The sequence below is a fragment of the Hippoglossus hippoglossus genome, chromosome 7 (genome assembly GCF_009819705.1).
Source record: "Hippoglossus hippoglossus isolate fHipHip1 chromosome 7, fHipHip1.pri, whole genome shotgun sequence".
NCBI lineage: Eukaryota > Metazoa > Chordata > Actinopteri > Pleuronectiformes > Pleuronectidae > Hippoglossus > Hippoglossus hippoglossus.
In genome coordinates, this window is record NC_047157.1 from 27,120,060 (window position 1) to 27,142,937 (window position 22,878).

The 22,878-nt window shown below is 43.5% G+C and overlaps 4 protein-coding genes and 1 long non-coding RNA gene across 8 annotated transcripts in view; 4 read left to right on the forward strand and 1 right to left on the reverse strand.

The window, feature by feature from the left end:
• Positions 1 to 3,392, forward strand: part of ccdc135 (coiled-coil domain containing 135) — an 11,569-nt gene extending 8,177 nt beyond the window's left edge. For 2 of the 3 annotated variants that reach the window (XM_034591632.1, XM_034591634.1), the window contains exons 13-18: positions 1 to 76; positions 311 to 421; positions 541 to 651; positions 1,696 to 1,890; positions 2,690 to 2,829; positions 2,970 to 3,262. The exon at positions 1 to 76 is cut by the window's left edge and continues 137 nt beyond it. In XM_034591632.1, the coding sequence (XP_034447523.1) occupies positions 1 to 76; positions 311 to 421; positions 541 to 651; positions 1,696 to 1,890; positions 2,690 to 2,829; positions 2,970 to 3,057 (721 nt within the window). In that variant the 3' untranslated portion in view covers positions 3,058 to 3,262. Of the gene's footprint in view, positions 77 to 310; positions 422 to 540; positions 652 to 1,695; positions 1,891 to 2,689; positions 2,830 to 2,969 lie in introns of all 3 variants that reach the window. The other variant, XM_034591633.1, reaches the window with a different exon arrangement.
• Positions 3,146 to 3,695, reverse strand: LOC117765276. Its single transcript, XR_004614542.1, has 2 exons — positions 3,499 to 3,695; positions 3,146 to 3,452 (listed from the first exon to the last, which is right to left on the reverse strand). It is a non-coding gene; the product is annotated as an uncharacterized LOC117765276 (long non-coding RNA).
• A 933-nt stretch (positions 3,696 to 4,628) lies between these two features.
• LOC117765262 (tripartite motif-containing protein 16-like) lies at positions 4,629 to 11,006 on the forward strand. Its single transcript, XM_034591642.1, has 2 exons — positions 4,629 to 5,852; positions 10,665 to 11,006. The coding sequence occupies exons 1-2, from the start codon at positions 4,629 to 4,631 to the stop codon at positions 11,004 to 11,006; spliced, it is 1,566 nt and encodes a 521-aa protein (XP_034447533.1).
• A 2,257-nt stretch (positions 11,007 to 13,263) lies between these two features.
• The window catches only part of LOC117765268 (E3 ubiquitin/ISG15 ligase TRIM25-like), a 14,404-nt gene continuing 4,789 nt past the window's right edge, over positions 13,264 to 22,878 (forward strand). The window contains exon 1 of one of the 2 annotated variants that reach the window (XM_034591655.1): positions 13,264 to 14,122. In XM_034591655.1, the coding sequence (XP_034447546.1) occupies positions 13,264 to 14,122 (859 nt within the window). Of the gene's footprint in view, positions 14,123 to 20,647; positions 21,509 to 22,878 lie in introns of those variants that run through there. The other variant, XM_034591654.1, reaches the window with a different exon arrangement.
• On the forward strand, positions 17,197 to 18,873 carry LOC117765261 (tripartite motif-containing protein 16-like). Its single transcript, XM_034591641.1, has one exon. It carries the CDS (start codon positions 17,197 to 17,199, stop codon positions 18,871 to 18,873), a length of 1,677 nt encoding a protein of 558 aa, XP_034447532.1.

Sequence of the window (22,878 nt, forward strand, 5' to 3'; positions counted from 1 at the left end):
CTTCATCAAACCACGAGAGGCGACGGAGCAGAAGAAGGCTGAGGACTTCACACAGGACATGGTGTCCAGCTTCATGGTGCAGACACACACACACACACACACACACACACACACACACACACACACACACACACACACACACACACACACACACACACACACACACACACACAGACACACAAAGTAGTTCCCAGTCTGCTGCTTCTGGGATCATATGACAACGTGTGTGTGTGTGTGTGTGTGTGTGTGTGTGTGTGTGTGTGTGTGTGTGTGTGTGTGTGTGTGTGTGTGTGTGTGTGTGTGTGTTTAGGTGGGCCTCTCCGATACGCCTGTTAAGACCCTGATTCTGTACGAGATGCTGGTTTCTCTAATGAAGGATGAAGAGATGGTTGTTCATCAAATTGAAGAATCTCTGAAAGAGGTGAAGACGTTCTCACGTTGTCTTGTTTCCATGTTCAGAAGAAACATGTTCCTCAGTGACTGTGGGATCGGTGCGACTCTGACGCCAGCTGACCATATGAACTCTTTTCCTGTGAGCAGGTGAGAGACATCGTGTCGTGCAGAGAGGAAGAGGAGGGAGACATTCAGCTCTTCTTCTCTCCCTGGACGACAACAGGAGCTGCCAGGGCCCGCAGCAAGAGACAGGAAATGGTGAGATAACCTCAAAGTTAACCTACTTATAACCTGCCTTATATTTAACCTTATTTTATATTTATTATGTCGTATCTATTTACCTTCCCACAGAATAATTCTGATAAAGAAAATGAATTTAGAAATATCTCGTAATTCAAGTGAAACAATGTAGAACCTTGACCAAGGCCCAACAGTCTCCTAAGAGTCGACCAGATGTCCCGACCGGATCTCAGATTGGTAATTGTTTCTGTAACAGCTGAAAAGATCAGACCCTCCTTTGAAACCACATTTAAATCTGATTGATCAGATTTTTATTATCGATCTGCATCAAATATCAGTCCCATCAAAATGTCCCATGTTTTTTGACCCAGTGTCCGGACACATGTTTTCAGTTTGTGTGTCCGTCCCGATCAGGTAAACACGATATCTCAAAAACTCTTTTAGGGAATTACTTCAAATTCAGTACAAATGTTCACTTGGACTCAAGGATGGAATTAAGAGAATCTAGAGAATCTTGGCACAAATGACGTGATTCTAGTTTTTGAAGATAAATTTCTTGGTGTCATGTTTAGTCTGTAACGTCTCTGTGTGTTATAGTTCTTATGAGTGATACAGATATTAACACGCTTTAATAAAACTACAAAGACCAATATGAACTGATACAAAGCTTCGGTCAGAACTGATCTCAGTTCTCTCAGCTTTTCTATCTAAAGACCATGAGACTGTCTCTGTGTTCGAGAGGTGATCTGGTGTTTCCAGGGTTTTTCTCTCCTCTGTTACTTCACATTATCTTCAGTTATGCCTCTGATATTCCTTCATGTCCGTGCTACTTGACATATGATCGTAACTTTCATTCATTATGGTCTTTAAAAAAACTCTTGATTTCAACCTGTTGAAAGCAGCAGAAACTCTGCAGACAAATAGACAAACAGTGGTGAGAACACAACCTCCTTAGTGAGGTAACAACAACAGTCAGGTCAAACGGAGTCAGAGTTTAATGTTGTCCAGCCTCTTTTAGACGTGAACCTCTCTTCATTCACCTGATCTTCTCTTCTGCTGCAGGAGCGTCAGGCTGCGGAGGAGCAGAGTTGGCTGCATGAGAATGAGAAGGACATCCTGGCTCCGCTCCTCATGCGACTCGACATCACAGACCCTCTGAGCGCTGATGACGCCAAGGAGCTCCACCAGGAGTGTCTGTCTGAGTTCAAGCAGAAGCTGGTGGAGGACGCCAACCTTATCCAGGAACGCTACCAAAATGTACAGCACAGGTTTACGAGTCGTGTTGTGTTCCAGCTGTTTTTTTCAAACACAGAAAAATGTGTCGTATCGTGAAGATTCACAGGTTTTCTCCTGAATTGACTCTGGACTCAGAGGATGATCACAGGTGGTTTCAGGTGTTGATGTGTCATTAAGTTTACTTCATGTAACATCCTGTGGTCATTTACCTCCACCAACCAGTGCACTTTAAGTTGACATATTTCCCACACTCATATGAGGTCGCGGTGACATTTGACCTTTGACCACCCTTATCTAGTCAGTCAATTTGTAGTTGAAGATGTGAAAATGTGTTTCAAATTTCCAAGGATTCTCTTGAGATGTTCTTGAGATAACACGTGCAAGAGGCAATCAAGGGTTTTGTAAGTTCACAGTGACCTTTGACCTCCAAAAACCGAATCAGTTCATCCATTATTCCAACTACATTTATAGAAATTCCCTCAAGGTGTTCTTGAGATATCATGTTCACCAAAAGGAGATGGACAACCCCAAAAACATAATGCCTGCCCTCTTCTCAGAACAAAAAGAAAACCCTCAAAAAAGATTTAAATGTAAATACTAACTCATTTTGAAATCTACAAATGTAAACATTCTTTGCGGTTATTTCTCAGTGGTTAAAGAAATGATGAATACATAAATATATGAAGGCAGATATTGTGGAGTTTAACAGTACTTTTCTGAGGAGATCCGTGAACCTGAAGCAGAACACAGACACGTTAAAGAGTCTGTGATGAACCTGAGGATTTAGAGACACTTCATCTGAACCTTTGAAACTGTTCAGGAGACGCAGGAGCTGCAGAAGAAACAACAGTGGTACCACCAGAACCAGCTCGACATGACGGAACAACAGGAGGACGAATATCAGACCTACTGCTCCGACAGAACTCTACAGATACGTGTCGCCATGAGACGACTCAAAATGTACACACACACACACACACACACACACACACACACACACACACACACACACACACACACACACACAGAACATCAGTGTTTTCCATAGAATCAAATGAAGAGGATTTTTCATCTTTAATGTTTCAATGTCTTTGTTCCAGGCACCAGGAAGAAGCTCCTCTAAAGTATCAAGCTCTCGACGAGAGGCTGAGAGAAGACCCTCGATTGGCTCCTCACCTGCTCAGCTGAGCCAATCAGCAGCCTCCGCTCCAAATACCTATCAGATTATTTAATTAAACCTTGCAGGCGTTTCAGTCACATATATTTTTCCCCATACTTGTATCTGGTCACTGTGACCTTTGACCCCTGACCACTAAAGCCTAATCAGTTCATTCTTGAGTCCATGTGAACGTTTGTACGGAATTTGTGAATTTGAAGAATTTCTCTCTGGGATTTCTTGAGACCTCAACTTTCCAAGAATGTGACGGACGTATGGAAAACCTGAAAACATAACTCCTCCGTCCAAAAACAAATCACAGTGATCACAAGTTAATCACAATAAAATATTCAGCACATTAACTCAGAAAACAGCCTGCAGCTCATTTCTCTTTTGTTAAGTACATTTTCCTGTGTAGTATTTAAACCTAATGAAATACTACTGATAAAAAAAAACCTGTGTAGTATTTAAACCTAATGAAATACTACTGATAAAACACTGTGTACTATTAAACCTAATGAAATACTACTGATAAAACCCTGTGTAGTATTTAAACAGTAGAAAATTCCTCCTGCCGAGACATTTTGAATGTGTGCCTAGTGCTTGCTGCCGGCTCCAGAGAGACATTTATAAAAGCTGCATGTTTATAACATGATCCAGGTTGGTGAGAGAGAGAGACCAAACCCTTGGGAGCCGATCCAAACAGCCAGCAAAACAACAAACAAAAATAGTAATGAACGCAAAGGCTAAAAGATAAATCCGACTGGCTACTGGCTTGTATGGCTGTCTACAGACTGCCATGTGGCCCGCTCAGTAGTCATCCTCAATACCTCTTCGCCTTCTAAAGCCCTTGAACAACGTGTGATTATTCAAAAACTATTTGTGAAATAAAAATACCGTGAGATCCCAAAACTTTGCCAAAAATGTGACCGTGGGAGCGAGTTAGAAAGTTTTGACTTTCGGGCTCCGTCCTGATATTTCCTCTCAAAATTAACATTAGACCACAACTGTACCCAGTTGTGGTCAGAAAATTGCTACATGAGCAGTGACATCTCTGTGCATCAATGTAGAATATAAGGCCTGGATAAAACTGTACATTTCTCTTTTGGTTTATCACAGTTTACTCAGGCACAGCATCAGTCACACTGTAGCTGATACTGGGAAAAGTTTAGACACGAACATCAAGCAAATGGGCCTGATAGATGTGGAGCTTTTCTTGAATTATTTTGAGTCCAACCCCCCGAGAGCTAACAAACTATCTAATAAACTTTAATAAACCAGAATATATCTCATTGAATAAATCACAAGCAGCTTTAGTTGCTCTCAGACAGTGTGGCAGCAGAAACAACTGCCCCAAACACTTGAAAACAGTGAGGCAACAAAGGCAACAAAGGCAACAAAGGCAACAAAGGCAGCTGCCTTTGGTGTGTTAGTGGGTTAAAACGTGGTAAAAGGGGATGTGAGACTGTTTCTGTTCAAAAGAAGTGAAACAATTCTACAGTCACTGGCACCAGGTGAAATGGACATATACAGATTCTGCTGTTCGATCTGTCTGGATCTGTTCAAGGATCCGGTGACTATTGGCTGTGGACACAGCTACTGTATGAGCTGTATTAAAACTGTCTGGGACAACAAGAATTGGAAAAGAAGCTACAGCTGCCCTCAGTGTAGACAGACCTTCACACCGAGGCCTGTCCTGGTGAAAAGCACCATGTTAGCTGATTTAGTGGAGGAGCTGAAGAAGACTGGACTCCAAGCTGCTCCTGCTGATCACTGCTATGCTGGACCTGAAGATGTGGCCTGTGATGTCTACACTGGGAGAAAACTGAAAGCTCTCAAGTCCTGTTTGGTTTGTTTGGCCTCTTATTGTGAAAAACACCTCCAGCCTCATCTTCAGTCAGCTCCATTGAAGAAGCACAAGCTGGTGGAGCCCTCGGAGAAGCTCCAGGAGAACATCTGCTCTCGTCACGACGAGGTGATGAAGATGTTCTGCCGCACTGATCAGCAGTGTATCTGTTATCTCTGCCCTGTGGAGGAACATAAAGACCACGACACAGTGTCAGCTGCAGCAGAAAGGACTGAGAGGCAGAGAGAGCTCGGGCTGAGGAGACAAACAATCCAGCAGAGAGTCCAGGACACAGAGAAAGATGTGAAGCTGCTTCAACAGGAGGAGGAGGCCGTCAATGGCTCTGCTGATAAAGCAGTGGAGGACAGTGAGAAGATCTTCACTGAGCTGATCCGTCTGCTGGAGAAAAGAAGCTCTGATGTGAAGCAGCAGATCAGATCCCAGCAGGAAACTGAAGTGAGTCGAGTCAGAGAGCTTCAGGAGAGACTGGAGCAGGAGATCACTGAGCTGAAGAGGAAAGACCATGAACTGAAGCAGCTCTCAGACACAGAGGATCACACCCAGTTTCTACACAACTACCCCTCACTGTCACCACTCAGTGAATCTACACACTCATCCAGCATCAGGATCCGTCCTCTGAGGTACTTTGAGGACGTGACAGCAGCTGTGTCCCAGGTCAGAGGTCGACTACAGGACATTCTGAGTGAGACAGAGACAGAGATTTTACAGATTGTGTCTCAAGTGGATGTTTTACTGCCACAACCAGAGCCAGAGACCAGAGCTGACTTCTTAAGATATTCACAGGAAATCACACTGGATCCAAACACAGTAAACAAACATCTGTTATTATCTGAGGGAAACAGAAAAGTAACACGTATGAGTGAAGAACAGTCTTATTCTAATCACCCAGACAGATTCACTGATTGGTCTCAGGTCCTGAGTAGAGAGAGTCTGACTGGACGTTGTTACTGGGAGGTGGAGGTGGGGGTGGGGGTGAGAGGAGGAGTTAGTGTAGCAGTCACATACAAGAATATCAGCAGAGCAGGAGACTCACATGAATGTGTTTTTGGATGCAATGATAAATCTTGGTCATTATATTGTTATGGAAACAGTTATATCTTTTATTACAACAGCATCAGGACTCCAGTGTCAGGTCCTGTGTCCTCCAGAGTAGGAGTGTACCTGGATCCCAGTGCAGGTGTTCTGTCCTTCTACAGCGTCTCTGACACCATGACTCTCCTCCACAGAGTCCAGACCACATTCACTCAGCCTCTCTATGCTGGAGTTGGGGTTCATACTGGATCCACAGCTGAGTTCTGTAAACTCAAATAGACTCGAGTCATTAAAAGCAGTGATTTAGATTCTGTGTTTAAATCTTTAACTTCTTCTGTCTCCATGTTTGTTGATCAAAGTTCGTCGTGGTGACGTTTCTGCTCCGCACAGAGATCAGCTGTCAATCAAACACTGACCTTCCTTTATCACACATATTCAGTTCTCACTTTGTAAAGACAGAAATCTATAATTACACTGACATGAATGTGTTTGAAAGAACTGATGTTGCTGTTGTTTTCTAAATCAAAGTAGAAATCAGGTTGTGTGATGTTTTAGAACCTGTATTGATCCTGATCCTCATCAATGAGATGATTATTTGTTCTTTTCTTTTCCACATGTGAGATGGAGGTGAAACAAACTGATTGTGTGTCCATGAAATCACTGAACAAGAGTCACTGAACAGACTTTACTGATGAAGTGATCAATGAACTCAGAGCGTCAACATGTCCAACAGACCAACTGCACTCTGGTTGGATTTACAGAGCATCAGTGTTATGGGATGTTTGGTCTCATTGTAAATGTGGAACCTGGTTTGTTTTTATCACGGCTCATCTCTGTAAAGTGTGAATCCACTCGTCCTCGTTGTATTTACATATTTAGTGAACGGGCATATTGATCAGCTGCTGCGTAGGTTTCTGTTCTTTTTGATTTTCCTGATCTGAACCAGCAGTTCCATTGGAGAGTGTCCTGATCGAGTCCCTCTGAGGGTTTGTCCTGCAGCTCTCATCACACGTGTTTCTTATACATGTGTATATACATTTAATACTCTTATATATGTATAAAGCAATAAAATCTAATGTGTGAAGAAGCTGAAAGTTGAAATAAAGAATAAATCCAGTCTGTTCTTTTGTCTTCATTCCAGGATCTCATTCAAAGCTGATGGAGACAAAGTGAAACTCCTGTGAGAGAATAACTGAGGCAGTTTCCTCCTGAAACTCCACAAACCTCAGTTTTCATGTTCAGTCTCTGTCTTTGCAGCTTTTCTGCACTAAAACAGCTTCATCGCAGAGAAATGAGCAAAGTTTTCTTCCACTCGCTGATTTTCAAAACCCAGATCTTGTTTGTGATCTCAGTGGATGAAAAGAGTTCGTCACACAGATTTAAAGAAGTGGAGAAATAATGGTTTGGTGAAGTTTCAGGGTGAAGACGTTGAGTTGAGTCCTGACACACAAGCCACATATACAACGAGTTTGTCGTGTTGCTTCAGTGTTTCACGTCGTCACCTCATGGACAGACGCTCCTGGGTCGTACAGTTTGAATCCAGACTTGATCAAAACTTCTTGACACCAAATTTGTCCGAGGTTTAACCCACAAAACAAACTTTGCTGCTTGAAGAGGTTTTGTAATTTCTGCAGAGTTAAAACAGTAAACGGTAAAAACACTCAGGATCAGGTTCCTGACGACTGGGATCGATTCTTTGCTCCGTCACAGACAAACTTCATCAACTGTTTCAGAACAGAAAGAACTTTGGTGTCACTTGTATTATATAGAAACAGTTTGAGCAGTTTATCATTTTCTTTGATAGAAGCTGAACAGTTGTTGACATGGTTCCTTTGCTCTTTGTCATTGTTCTTCTTTAGAACTCCATTAACTTTGTAAAGGTCACCTAAGTTCACCTGATGTACAGGAAATGTGTTAGGGAGGACAGATAAATCTGTGCCTTTTTGTCTACATGTTTTATAAGTCTGTACATAGCCCAAACTGTCAGAGGCCTTAAGGTATAAGGACAAGGGAAGGGATCTCCATATATATTTGTTTATTGAATGTGTTATGGTGTATGTATTTGTTTCTTTAACACCAAAATGTGATAAATGAGGGGAAGTGACGGCACGGCAAGGGGGGGTTGTTTTGGTGTATGCGGGCCGGCAGAGGACCAGCCACGTTCCAGTCGACAGCGGTCCGGAAGACCTACAAGGGATTACATCCGAAAACGGGATTATTTGCCTGGGTGACTTGCAAGGATTTCCGCAAGGACGGAACTATTTTTCTGGCCGCTCAGAGGTGGAGAGGATAGCGCGGACCGAGTTTGGTATTGTTTGCGGCATCTCGCCACGCCACACCGGCATACATTTTTGCTTTGGGACGTTCGGGGATTGTATGAACGGGGGGCTGGGGAAATATTGATGTATGGGATTGGTGTAAATTGTGGTGTTATGTTCACGTTTTCAGCTTTGTTGGCGGGCACACGTCCAGGGGGTACGTGGGTTTGATTGGGTTGGGTGTCAATACAGACCATTGTATACAACATCTCTGTGTTTATTTCGTTTATATATATATTATTTCATATGTGATGGGGCCGATAACAAGGTTATCGGCCTTATAGAAAGAGTATTCGTTTATTGTAAATTGTCAGGCGGCGGCGTCCGTACACAGCGGGACAGGTCCGCCCGTGCTCCTTTTTAAAATAGCGTAGTGACTTTCCCCTTCCAACGAAACGAGGCGAATTGTTACAACTTTGCTGTAAGTCTGTATCATCTCTGGCTGCATGTGCTGTTGTAACAGCTCAGCTTAACACTGAGGGGGACAGAGCTTTAGAAATAAGAGTCTGAGACTCTGAAACAACCTGAGGAAATATAGCAGGCTGAGTCAGAAGCTTCCTTTAAATCCAAACTTCAAACCTGCTGTTATCGTACCACGATTTGATCTAATTCTATTTTTTAAAGTGTGGTCACGATTACATTTCTGACACCTGTAGTGTTTTTATACTTTGACTCTTTCATACGTGTGTTTTAATGTATTTTTACTTGTGTTTTTCATTAGTGAAGCCCTTTGTAAGTTGTTTTTTATTCCATTGAAAAGATTCATTAACTTTTCTGGAAACTTTGAAGAATGTGAATCTTACAACCTGTGCTGTTGTGAGCTGAATGTGACAGTTCCCAGAGCAACTATTCACTTTGAAATGTGATGACACAGATAAAAACTCACAACCAGCTCCTCCCAGTCAGGATGTGTCTGTGTCTCCTCCCTTCACAGATGTGTAAGTGTAAGAACCAGTGAACAACAAGCTGTGAACTGTGGGAGATGAGTCACTGCAGGAAGTGAACGAGAGGGGGAGGAGCAGAGATCTGTATCTGTTCAGAGGAAGTGAAACTGTTCTACAGTCTCTGGCACCAGCTGAAATGGCGCAGCAAGAAAATCAACTGGACAGAGAAAGATTCTGCTGTTCGATCTGTCTGGATCTACTGAAGGATCCGGTGACTACTGTCTGTGGACACAGCTACTGTAAGAGCTGTATTAACACCCACTGGGACAATGGGGAGGAGAGAGGAAGCTACAGCTGCCCTCAGTGTAGACAGACCTTCACACCGAGGCCTGTCCTGGGGAAAAGCACCATGTTAGCTGATTCACTGGAGGAGCTGAAGAAGACTGGACTCCAAGCTGCTCCTGCTGATCACTGCTATGCTGGACCTGAAGATGTGGCCTGTGATGTCTGCACTGGGAGAAAACTGAAAGCTCTCAAGTCCTGTTTGGTTTGTTTGGCCTCTTATTGTGAAAAACACCTCCAGCCTCATCTTCAGTCAGCTCCATTGAAGAAGCACAAGCTGGTGGAGCCCTCGGAGAAGCTCCAGGAGAACATCTGCTCTCGTCACGACGAGGTGATGAAGATGTTCTGCCGCACTGATCAGCAGTGTATCTGTTATCTCTGCTCTGTGGAGGAACATAAAGACCACGACACAGTGTCAGCTGCAGCAGAAAGGACTGAGAGGCAGAGAGAGCTCGGGCTGAGGAGACAAACAATCCAGCAGAGAGTCCAGGACACAGAGAAAGATGTGAAGCTGCTTCAACATGGAGGAGGAGGCCATCAATGGCTCTGCTGATAAAGCAGTGGAGGACAGTGAGAAGATCTTCACTGAGCTGATCCGTCTGCTGGAGAAAAGAAGCTCTGATGTGAAGCAGCAGATCAGATCCCAGCAGGAAACTGAAGTGAGTCGAGTCAGAGAGCTTCAGGAGAGACTGGAGCAGGAGATCACTGAGCTGAAGAGGAAAGACCATGAACTGAAGCAGCTCTCAGACACAGAGGATCACAGCCAGTTTCTACACAACTACCCCTCACTGTCACCACTCAGTGAATCTACACACTCATCCAGCTTCAGGATCCGTCCTCTGAGGAACTTTGAGGACGTGACAGCAGCTGTGTCACGGGTCAGAGGTCGACTACAGGACATTCTGAGTGAGACAGAGACAGAGATTTTACAGATTGTGTCTCAAGTGGATGTTTTACTGCCACAACCAGAGCCAGAGACCAGAGCTGACTTCTTAAGATATTCACAGGAAATCACACTGGATCCAAACACAGCAAACAGACGTCTGTTATTATCTGAGGGAAACAGAAAAGTAACATATATGAGAGAAGAACAGTCTTATTCTAATCACCCAGACAGATTCACTGTTAGGCCTCAGGTCCTGAGTAGAGAGAGTCTGACTGGACGTTGTTACTGGGAGGTGGAGGTGGGGGTGAAGATGAGGGGAGGAGGAGTTCATGTAGCAGTCACATACAAGAATATCAGCAGAGCAGGAGACTCACATGAATGTGTTTTTGGATGCAATGATAAATCTTGGTCATTATATTGTTATGGAAACAGATATATCTTTTGTTACAACAGCATCATGACTCCAGTGTCAGGTCCTCTGTCCTCCAGAGTAGGAGTGTACCTGGATCCCAGTGCAGGTGTTCTGTCCTTCTACAGAGTCTCTGACACCATGACTCTCCTCCACAGAGTCCAGACCACATTCACTCAGCCTCTCTATGCTGGAGTTGGGGTTCATACTGGATCCACAGCTGAGTTCTGTAAACTCAAATAGACTCGAGTCATTAAAAGCAGTGATTTAGATTCTGTGTTTAAATCTTTAACTTCTTCTGTCTCCATGTTTGTTGATCAAAGTTCGTCGTGGTGACGTTTCTGCTCCGCACAGAGATCAGCTGTCAATCAAACACTGACCTTCCTTTATCACACATATTCAGTTCTCACTTTGTAAAGACAGAAATCTATAATTACACTGACATGAATGTGTTTGAAAGAACTGATGTTGCTGTTGTTTTCTAAATCAAAGTAGAAATCAGGTTGTGTGATGTTTTAGAACCTGTATTGATCCTGATCCTCATCAATGAGATGATTATTTGTTCTTTTCTTTTCCACATGTGAGACGGAGGTGAAACAAACTGATTGTGTGTCCATGAAATCACTGAACAAGAGTCACTGAACAGACTTTACTGATGAAGTGATCAATGAACTCAGAGCGTCAACATGTCCAACAGACCAACTGCACTCTGGTTGGATTTACAGAGCATCAGTGTTATGGGATGTTTGGTCACATTGTAAATGTGGAACCTGGTTTGTTTTTATCACGGCTCATCTCTGTAAAGTGTGAATCCACTCGTCCTCGTTGTATTTACATATTTAGTGAACGGGCATATTGATCAGCTGCTGCGTAGGTTTCTGTTCTTTTTGATTTTCCTGATCTGAACCAGCAGTTCCATTGGAGAGTGTCCTGATCGAGTCCCTCTGAGGGTTTGTCCTGCAGCTCTCATCACACGTGTTTCTTATACATGTGTATATACATTTAATACTCTTATATATGTATAAAGCAATAAAATCTAATGTGTGAAGAAGCTGAAAGTTGAAATAAAGAATAAATCCAGTCTGTTCTTTTGTCTTCATTCCAGGATCTCATTCAAAGCTGATGGAGACAAAGTGAAACTCCTGTGAGAGAATAACTGAGGCAGTTTCCTCCTGAAACTCCACAAACCTCAGTTTTCATGTTCAGTCTCTGTCTTTGCAGCTTTTCTGCACTAAAACAGCTTCATCGCAGAGAAATGAGCAAAGTTTTCTTCCACTCGCTGATTTTCAAAACCCAGATCTTGTTTGTGATCTCAGTGGATGAAGAGAGTTCGTCACACAGATTTAAAGAAGTGGAGAAATAATGGTTTGGTGAAGTTTCAGAGTGAAGACGTTGAGTTGAGTCCTGACACACAAGCCACATATACAACGAGTTTGTCGTGTTGCTTCAGTGTTTCACGTCGTCACCTCACGGACAGACGCTCCTGGGTCGTACAGTTTGAATCCAGACTTGATCAAAACTTCTTGACACCAAATTTGTCCGAGGTTTAACCCACAAAACAAACTTTGCTGCTTGAAGAGGTTTTGTAGTTTCTGCAGAGTTAAAACAGTAAACGGTAAAAACACTCAGGATCAGGTTCCTGACGACTGGGATCGATTCTTTGCTCCGTCACAGACAAACTTCATCAACTGTTTCAGAACAGAAAGAACTTTGGTGTCACTTGTATTATATAGAAACAGTTTGAGCAGTTTATCATTTTCTTTGATAGAAGCTGAACAGTTGTTGACATGGTTCCTTTGCTCTTTGTCATTGTTCTTCTTTAGAACTGCATTAACTTTGCTGTGAGTCTGTATCATCTCTGGCTGCATGTGCTGTTGTAACAGCTCAGCTTAACACTGAGGGGGACAGAGCTTTAGAAATAAGAGTCTGAGACTCTGAAACAACCTGAGGAAATATAGCAGGCTGAGTCAGAAGCTTCCTTTAAATCCAAACTTCAAACCTGCTGTTATCGTACCACGATTTGATCTAATTCTAGTTTTAAAAGTGTGGTCACGATTACATTTCTGTCACCTGTAGTGTTTTTATACTTTTACTCTTTCATACGTGTGTTTTAATGTATTTTTACTTGTGTTTTTCATTAGTGAAGCACTTTGTAAGTTGTTTTTTATTCCATTGAAAAGATTCATTAACTTTTCTGGAAACTTTGAAGAATGTGAATCTTACAACCTGTGCTGTTGTGAGCTGAATGTGACAGTTCCCAGAGCAACTATTCACTTTGAAATGTGATGACACAGATAAAAACTCACAACCAGCTCCTCCCAGTCAGGATGTGTCTGTGTCTCCTCCCTTCACAGATGTGTAAGTGTAAGAACCAGTGAACAACAAGCTGTGAACTGTGGGAGATGAGTCACTGCAGGGAGTGAATGAGAGGGGGAGGAGCAGAGATCTGTTCCTGTTCAGAGGAAGTGAACCTGTTCTACAGTCTCTGGCACCAGCTGAAATGGCGCAGCAAGAAAATCAACGGGACGGAGAAAGATTCTGCTGTTCGATCTGTCTGGATCTACTGAAGGATCCGGTGACTACTGGCTGTGGACACAGCTACTGTAAGAGCTGTATTAACACCCACTGGGACAAAGAGGAGGAGAGAGGAAGCTACAGCTGCCCTCAGTGTAGACAGACCTTCACACCGAGGCCTGTCCTGGGGAAAAGCACCATGTTAGCTGATTTAGTGGAGGAGCTGAAGAAGACTGGACTCCAAGCTGCTCCTGCTGATCACTGCTATGCTGGACCTGAAGATGTGGCCTGTGATGTCTGCACTGGGAGAAAACTGAAAGCTCTCAAGTCCTGTTTGGTTTGTTTGGCCTCTTATTGTGAAAAACACCTCCAGCCTCATCTTCAGTCAGCTCCATTGATGAAGCACAAGCTGGTGGAGCCCTCGGAGAAGCTCCAGGAGAACATCTGCTCTCGTCACGATGAGGTGATGAAGATGTTCTGCCGCACTGATCAGCAGTGTATCTGTTATCTCTGCTCTGTGGAGGAACATAAAGACCACGACACAGTGTCAGCTGCAGCAGAAAGGACTGAGAGGCAGAGAGAGCTCGGGCTGAGGAGACAAACAATCCAGCAGAGAGTCCAGGACACAGAGAAAGATGTGAAGCTGCTTCAACAGGAGGAGGAGGCCGTCAATGGCTCTGCTGATAAAGCAGTGAAGGACAGTGAGAAGATCTTCACTGAGCTGATCCGTCTGCTGGAGAAAAGAAGCTCTGATGTGAAGCAGCAGATCAGATCCCAGCAGGAAACTGAAGTGAGTCGAGTCAGAGAGCTTCAGGAGAGACTGGAGCAGGAGATCACTGAGCTGAAGAGGAAAGACCATGAACTGAAGCAGCTCTCAGACACAGAGGATCACAACCAGTTTCTACACAACTACCCCTCACTGTCACCACTCAGTGAATCTACACACTCATCCAGCATCAGGATCCGTCCTCTGAGGAACTTTGAGGACGTGACAGCAGCTGTGTCCCAGGTCAGAGGTCGACTACAGGACATTCTGAGTGAGACAGAGACAGAGATTTTACAGATTGTGTCTCAAGTGGATGTTTTACTGCCACAACCAGAGCCAGAGACCAGAGCTGACTTCTTAAGATATTCACAGGAAATCACACTGGATCCAAACACAGCACACAAACAGCTGTTATTATCTGAGGGAAACAAAAAAGTAACATTAATGGGTAAAGAACAGTCTTATTCTAATCACCCAGACAGATTCACTGATTGGCCTCAGGTCCTGAGTAGAGAGAGTCTGACTGGATGTTGTTACTGGGAGGTGGAGGTGGGGGTGGAGGTGAAGGTGAGAGGAGGAGTTGGTGTAGCAGTCGCATACAAGAATATCAGCAGAACAGGAGACTCACATGAATGTGTTTTTGGATGCAATGATAAATCTTGGTCATTATATTGTTATGGAAACAGATATATCTTTTGTTACAACAGCATCAGGACTCCAGTGTCAGGTCCTGTGTCCTCCAGAGTAGGAGTGTACCTGGATCACAGTGCAGGTGTTCTGTCCTTCTACAGCGTCTCTGACACCATGACTCTCCTCCACAGAGTCCAGACCACATTCACTCAGCCTCTCTATGCTGGAGTTAATGTTTATTATTCTGGATCCACAGCTGAGTTCTGTAAACTCAAATAGACTCGAGTCATTAAAAGCAGTGATTTAGATTCTGTGTTTAAATCTTTAACTTCTTCTGTCTCCATGTTTGTTGATCAAAGTTCGTCGTGGTGACGTTTCTGCTCCGCACAGAGATCAGCTGTCAATCAAACACTGACCTTCCTTTATCACACATATTTAGTTCTCACTTTGTAAAGACAGAAATCTATAATTACACTGACATGAATGTGTTTGAAAGAACTAATGTTGCTGTTGTTTTCTAAATCAAAGTAGAAATCAGGTTGTGTGATGTTTTAGAACCTGTATTGATCCTGATCCTCATCAATGAGATGATTATTTGTTCTTTTCTTTTCCACATGTGAGACGGAGGTGAAACAAACTGATTGTGTGTCCATGAAATCACTGAACAAGAGTCACTGAACAGACTTTACTGATGAAGTGATCAATGAACTCAGAGCGTCAACATGTCCAACAGACCAACTGCACTCTGGTTGGATTTACAGACCATCAGTGTTATGGGATGTTTGGTCTCATTGTAAATGTGGAACCTGGTTTGTTTTTATCACGGCTCATCTCTGTAAAGTGTGAATCCACTCGTCCTCGTTGTATTTACATATTTAGTGAACGGGCATATTGATCTGCTGCTGCGTAGGTTTCTGTTCTTTTTGATTTTCCTGATCTGAACCAGCAGTTCCATTGGACAGTGTCCTGATCGAGTCCCTCTGAGGGTTTGTCCTGCAGCTCTCATCACATGTGTTTCTTATACATGTGTATATACATTTAATACTCTTATATATGTATAAAGCAATAAAATCTAATGTGTGAAGAAGCTGAAAGTTGAAATAAAGAATAAATCCAGTCTGTTCTTTTGTCTTCATTCAAAGCTGATGGAGACAAAGTGAAACTCCTGTGAGAGAATAACTGAGGCAGTTTCCTCCTGAAACTCCACAAACCTCAGTTTTCATGTTCAGTCTCTGTCTTTGCAGCTTTTCTGCTCTAAAACAGCTTCATCGCAGACAAATGAGCAAAGTTTTCTTCCACTCGCTGATTTTCAAAACCCAGATCTTGTTTGTGATCTCAGTGGATGAAGAGAGTTCGTCACACAGATTTAAAGAAGTGGAGAAATAATGGTTTGGTGAAGTTTCAGAGTGAAGACGTTGAGTTGAGTCCTGACACACAAGCCACATATACAACGAGTTTGTCGTGTTGCTTCAGTGTTTCACGTCGTCACCTCACGGACAGACGCTCCTGGGTCGTACAGTTTGAATCCAGACTTGATCAAAACTTCTTGACACCAAATTTGTCCGAGGTTTAACCCACAAAACAAACTTTGCTGCTTGAAGAGGTTTTGTAGTTTCTGCAGAGTTAAAACAATAAACGGTAAAAACACTCAGGATCAGGTTCCTGACGACTCGGATCGATTCTTTGCTCCGTCACAGACAAACTTCATCAACTGTTTCAGAACAGAAAGAACTTTGGTGTCACTTGTATTATATAGAAACAGTTTGAGCAGTTTATCACTTTCTTTGATAGAAGCTGAACAGTTGTTGACATGGTTCCTTTGCTCTTTGTCATTGTTCTTCTTTAGAACTCCATTAACTTTGCTGTAAGTCTGTATCATCTCTGGCTGCATGTGCTGTTGTAACAGCTCAGCTTAACACTGAGGGGGACAGAGCTTTAGAAATAAGAGTCTGAGACTCTGAAACAACCTGAGGAAATACAGCAGGCTGAGTCAGAAGCTTCCTTTAAATCCAAACTTCAAACCTGCTGTTATCGTACCACGATTCGATCTAATTCTAGTTTTTAAAGTGTGGTCACGATTACATTTCTGTCACCTGTCGTGTTTTTATACTTTGACTCTTTCATACGTGTGTTTTAATGTATTTTTACTTGTGTTTTTTATTTGTGAAGCACATTGTAAGTTGGTTTTTATTCCATTGAAAAGATTCATTAACTTTTCTGGAAACTTTGAAGAATGTGAATATTACAACCTGTGCTGTTGTGAGCTGAATGTGACAGTTCCCAGAGCAACTATTCACTTTGAAATGTGATGACACAGATAAAAACTCACAACCAGCTCCTCCCAGTCAGGATGTGTCTGTGTCTCCTCCCTTCACAGATGTGTAAGTGTAAGAACCAGTGAACAACAAGCTGTGAACTGTGGGAGATGAGTCACTGCAGGGAGTGAATGAGAGGGGGAGGAGCAGAGATCTGTTCCTGTTCAGAGGAAGTGAACCTGTTCTACAGTCTCTGGCACCAGCTGAAATGGCGCAGCAAGAAAATCAACTGGACAGAGAAAGATTCTGCTGTTCGATCTGTCTGGATCTACTGAAGGATCCGGTGACTACTGGCTGTGGACACAGCTACTGTATGAGCTGTATTAACACCCACTGGGACAAAGAGGAGGAGAGAGGAAGCTACAGCTGCCCTCAGTGTAGACAGACCTTCACACCGAGGCCTGTCCTGAGGAAAAGCACCATGTTAGCTGATTTAGTGGAGGAGCTGAAGAAGACTGGACTCCAAGCTGCTCCTGCTGATCACTGCTATGCTGGACCTGAAGATGTGGCCTGTGATGTCTGCACTGGGAGAAAACTGAAAGCTCTCAAGTCCTGTTTGGTTTGTTTGGCCTCTTATTGTGAAAAACACCTCCAGCCTCATCTTCAGTCAGCTCCATTTATGAAGCACAAGCTGGTGGAGCCCTCGGAGAAGCTCCAGGAGAACATCTGCTCTCGTCACGATGAGGTGATGAAGATGTTCTGCCGCACTGATCAGCAGTGTATCTGTTATCTCTGCTCTGTGGAGGAACATAAAGACCACGACACAGTGTCAGCTGCAGCAGAAAGGACTGAGAGGCAGAGAGAGCTCGGGCTGAGGAGACAAACAATCCAGCAGAGAGTCCAGGACAGAGAGAAAGATGTGAAGCTGCTTCAACAGGAGGAGGAGGCCGTCACTGGCTCTGCTGATAAAGCAGTGGAGGACAGTGAGAAGATCTTCACTGAGCTGATCCGTCTGCTGGAGAAAAGAAGCTCTGATGTGAAGCAGCAGATCAGATCCCAGCAGGAAACTGAAGTGAGTCGAGTCAGAGAGCTTCAGGAGAGACTAGAGCAGGAGATCACTGAGCTGAAGAGGAAAGACCATGAACTGAAGCAGCTCTCAGACACAGAGGATCACAACCAGTTTCTACACAACTACCCCTCACTGTCACCACTCAGTGAATCTACACACTCATCCAGCATCAGGATCCGTCCTCTGAGGACCTTTGAGGACGTGACAGCAGCTGTGTCCCAGGTCAGAGGTCGACTACAGGACATTCTGAGTGAGACAGAGACAGAGATTTTACAGATTGTGTCTCAAGTGGATGTTTTACTGCCACAACCAGAGCCAGAGACCAGAGCTGACTTCTTAAGATATTCACAGGAAATCACACTGGATCCAAACACAGCAAACAAATATCTGTTATTATCTGAGGGAAACAGAAAAGTAACATGTATGAGTAAAGAACAGTCTTATTCTAATCACCCAGACAGATTCACTTATTGGCCTCAGGTCCTGAGTAGAGAGAGTCTGACTGGACGTTGTTACTGGGAGGTGGAGGTGGGGGTGAGAGGAGCAGTTCGTGTAGCAGTCACATACAAGAATATCAGCAGAGCAGGAGACACACATGAATGTAGATTTGGATGCAATGATAAATCTTGGTCATTATCTTGTTATGGAAACAGATATATCTTTTATTACAACAGCATCATGACTCCATTGTCAGGTCCTGTGTCCTCCAGAGTAGGAGTGTACCTGGATCACAGTGCAGGTGTTCTGTCCTTCTACAGCGTCTCTGACACCATGACTCTCCTCCACAGAGTCCAGACCACATTCACTCAGCCTCTCTATGCTGGAGTAGAGGTTTATTATTCTGGATCCACAGCTGAGTTCTGTAAACTCAAATAGACTCGAGTCATTAAAAGCAGTGATTTAGATTCTGTGTTTAAATCTTGAACTTCTTTTGTCTCCATGTTTGTTGATCAAAGTTCGTCGTGGTGACGTTTCTGCTCGTCCTCGTTGTATTTACATATTTAGTGAACGGGCATATTGATCTGCTGCTGCGTAGGTTTCTGTTCTTTTTGATTTTCCTGATCTGAACCAGCAGTTCCATTGGACAGTGTCCTGATCGAGTCCCTCTGAGGGTTTGTCCTGCAGCTCTCATCACGTGTGTTTCTTATACATGTGTATATACATTTAAATCTCTTATATATGTATAAAGCAATAAAAATGTAATGTGTGAAGAAGCTGAAAGTTGAAATAAAGAATAGATCCAGTCTGTTCTTTTGTCTTCATTCAAAGCTGATGGAGACAAAGTGAAACTCCTGTGAGAGAATAACTGAGGCAGTTTCCTCCTGAAACTCCACAAACCTCAGTTTTCATGTTCAGTCTCTGTCTTTGCAGCTTTTCTGCACTAAAACAGCTTCATCGCAGACAAATGAGCAAAGTTTTCTTCCACTGGCTGATTTTCAAAACCCAGATCTTGTTTGTGATCTCAGTGGATGAAGAGAGTTCGTCACACAGATTTAAAGAAGTGGAGAAATAATGGTTTGGTGAAGTTTCAGGGTGAAGACGTTGAGTTGAGTCCTGACACACAAGCCACATATACAACGAGTTTGTCGTGTTGCTTCAGTGTTTCACGTCGTCACCTCACGGACAGACGCTCCTGGGTCGTACAGTTTGAATCCAGACTTGATCAAAACTTCTTGACACCAAATTTGTCCGAGGTTTAACCCACAAAACAGACTTTGCTGCTTGAAGAGGTTTTGTAGTTTCTGCAGAGTTAAAACAGTAAACGGTAAAAACACTCAGGATCAGGTTCCTGACGACTGGGATCGATTCTTTGCTCCGTCACAGACAAACTTCATCAACTGTTTCAGAACAGAAAGAACTTTGGTGTCACTTGTATTATATAGAAACAGTTTGAGCAGTTTATCATTTTCTTTGACAGAAGCTGAACAGTTGTTGACATGGTTCCTTTGCTCTTTGTCATTGTTCTTCTTTAGAACTCCATTAACTTTGCTGTAAGTCTGTATCATCTCTGGCTGCATGTGCTGTTGTAACAGCTCAGCTTAACACTGAGGGGGACAGAGCTTTAGAAATAAGAGTCTGAGACTCTGAAACAACCTGAGGAAATACAGCAGGCTGAGTCAGAAGCTTCCTTTAAATCCAAACTTCAAACGTGTTGTTATCGTACCACGATTTGATCTAATTCTAGTTTTTAAAGTGTGGTCACGATTACATTTCTGTCACCTGTCGTGTTTTTATACTTTTACTCTTTCATACGTGTGTTTTAATGTATTTTTACTTGTGTTTTTCATTTGTGAAGCCCTTTGTAAGTTGTTTTTTATTCCATTGAAAAGATTCGTTAACTTTTCTGGAAACTTTGAAGAATGTGAATCTTACAACCTGTGCTGTTGTGAGCTGAATGTGACAGTTCCCAGAGCAACTATTCACTTTGAAATGTGATGACACAGATAAAAACTCACAACCAGCTCCTCCCAGTCAGGATGTGTCTGTGTCTCCTCCCTTCACAGATGTGTAAGTGTAAGAACCAGTGAACAACAAGCTGTGAACTGTGGGAGATGAGTCACTGCAGGAAGTGAACGAGAGGGGGAGGAGCAGAGATCTGTATCTGTTCAGAGGAAGTGAAACTGTTCTACAGTCTCTGGCACCAGCTGAAATGGCGCAGCAAGAAAATCAACTGGACAGAGAAAGATTCTGCTGTTCGATCTGTCTGGATCTACTGAAGGATCCGGTGACTACTGTCTGTGGACACAGCTACTGTAAGAGCTGTATTAACACCCACTGGGACAAAGAGGAGGAGAGAGGAAGCTACAGCTGCCCTCAGTGTAGACAGACCTTCACACCGAGGCCTGTCCTGGGGAAAAGCACCATGTTAGCTGATTCACTGGAGGAGCTGAAGAAGACTGGACTCCAAGCTGCTCCTGCTGATCACTGCTATGCTGGACCTGAAGATGTGGCCTGTGATGTCTGCACTGGGAGAAAACTGAAAGCTCTCAAGTCCTGTTTGGTTTGTTTGGCCTCTTATTGTGAAAAACACCTCCAGCCTCATCTTCAGTCAGCTCCATTTATGAAGCACAAGCTGGTGGAGCCCTCGGAGAAGCTCCAGGAGAACATCTGCTCTCGTCACGACGAGGTGATGAAGATGTTCTGCCGCACTGATCAGCAGTGTATCTGTTATCTCTGCTCTGTGGAGGAACATAAAGACCACGACACAGTGTCAGCTGCAGCAGAAAGGACTGAGAGGCAGAGAGAGCTCGGGCTGAGGAGACAAACAATCCAGCAGAGAGTCCAGGACAGAGAGAAAGATGTGAAGCTGCTTCAACAGGAGGAGGAGGCCGTCAATGGCTCTGCTGATAAAGCAGTGGAGGACAGTGAGAAGATCTTCACTGAGCTGATCCGTCTGCTGGAGAAAAGAAGCTCTGATGTGAAGCAGCAGATCAGATCCCAGGAGGTAACTGAAGTGAGTCGAGTCAGAGAGCTTCAGGAGAGACTGGAGCAGGAGATCACTGAGCTGAAGAGGAAAGACCATGAACTGAAGCAGCTCTCAGACACAGAGGATCACAACCAGTTTCTACACAACTACCCCTCACTGTCACCACTCAGTGAATCTACACACTCATCCAGCTTCAGGATCCGTCCTCTGAGGACCTTTGAGGACGTGACAGCAGCTGTGTCACGGGTCAGAGGTCGACTACAGGACATTCTGAGTGAGACAGAGACAGAGATTTTACAGATTGTGTCTCAAGTGGATGTTTTACTGCCACAACCAGAGCCAGAGACCAGAGCTGACTTCTTAAAATATTCACAGGAAATCACACTGGATCCAAACACAGCAAACAAACATCTGTTATTATCTGAGAGAAACAGAAAAGTAACAGTAATGAGTGAAGAACAGTCTTATTCTAATCACCCAGACAGATTCACTGATTGGCCTCAGGTCCTGAGTAGAGAGAGTCTGACTGGACGTTGTTACTGGGAGGTGGGGGTGGGGGGGAGAGGAGGAGTTGATGTAGCAGTCACATACAAGAATATCAGAAGAGCAGGAAACTCACATGAATGTGGATTTGGATGCAATGATAAATCTTGGTCATTATCTTGTTATGGAAACAGTTATATCTTTTATTACAACAGCATCATGACTCCATTGTCAGGTCCTGTGTCCTCCAGAGTAGGAGTGTACCTGGATCACAGTGCAGGTGTTCTGTCCTTCTACAGAGTCTCTGACACCATGACTCTCCTCCACAGAGTCCAGACCACATTCACTCAGTCTCTCTATGCTGGAGTTTGGGTTTATTGTGATGGAGACACAGCTGAGTTGTGTAAACTCAAATAGACTCGAGTCATTAAAAGCAGTGATTTAGATTCTGTGTTTAAATCTTGAACTTCTTTTGTCTCCATGTTTGTTGATCAAAGTTCGTCGTGGTGACGTTTCTGCTCCGCACAGAGATCAGCTGTCAATCAAACACTGACCTTCCTTTATCACACATATTTAGTTCTCACTTTGTAAAGACAGAAATCTATAATTACACTGACATGAATGTGTTTGAAAGAACTGATGTTGCTGTTGTTTTCTAAATCAAAGTAGAAATCAGGTTGTGTGATGTTTTAGAACCTGTATCGATCCTGATCCTCATCAATGAGATGATTCTTTGTTCTTTTCTTTTCCACATGTGAGACGGAGGTGAAACAAACTGATTGTGTGTCCATGAAATCACTGAACAAGAGTCACTGAACAGACTTTACTGATGAAATGATCAATGAACTCAGAGCGTCAACATGTCCAACAGACCAACTGCACTCTGGTTAGATTTACAGAGCATCAGTGTTATGGGATGTTTGGTCTCATTGTAAATGTGGAACCTGGTTTGTTTTTATCACGGCTCATCT

Bases quoted from the DNA above. Each gene is read 5' to 3' on its own strand.
- LOC117765262 (XM_034591642.1), top strand. From the start codon at position 4,629: ATGAGCTGTATTAAAACTGTCTGGGACAACAAGAATTGGAAAAGAAGC. The intron at 5,853-10,664 runs GTGGGGGTGGGG...GTGGGGGTGAAG, and splicing joins GTTGTTACTGGGAGGTGGAG to ATGAGGGGAGGAGGAGTTCA.
- LOC117765261 (XM_034591641.1), top strand. From the start codon at position 17,197: ATGGCGCAGCAAGAAAATCAACTGGACAGAGAAAGATTCTGCTGTTCG.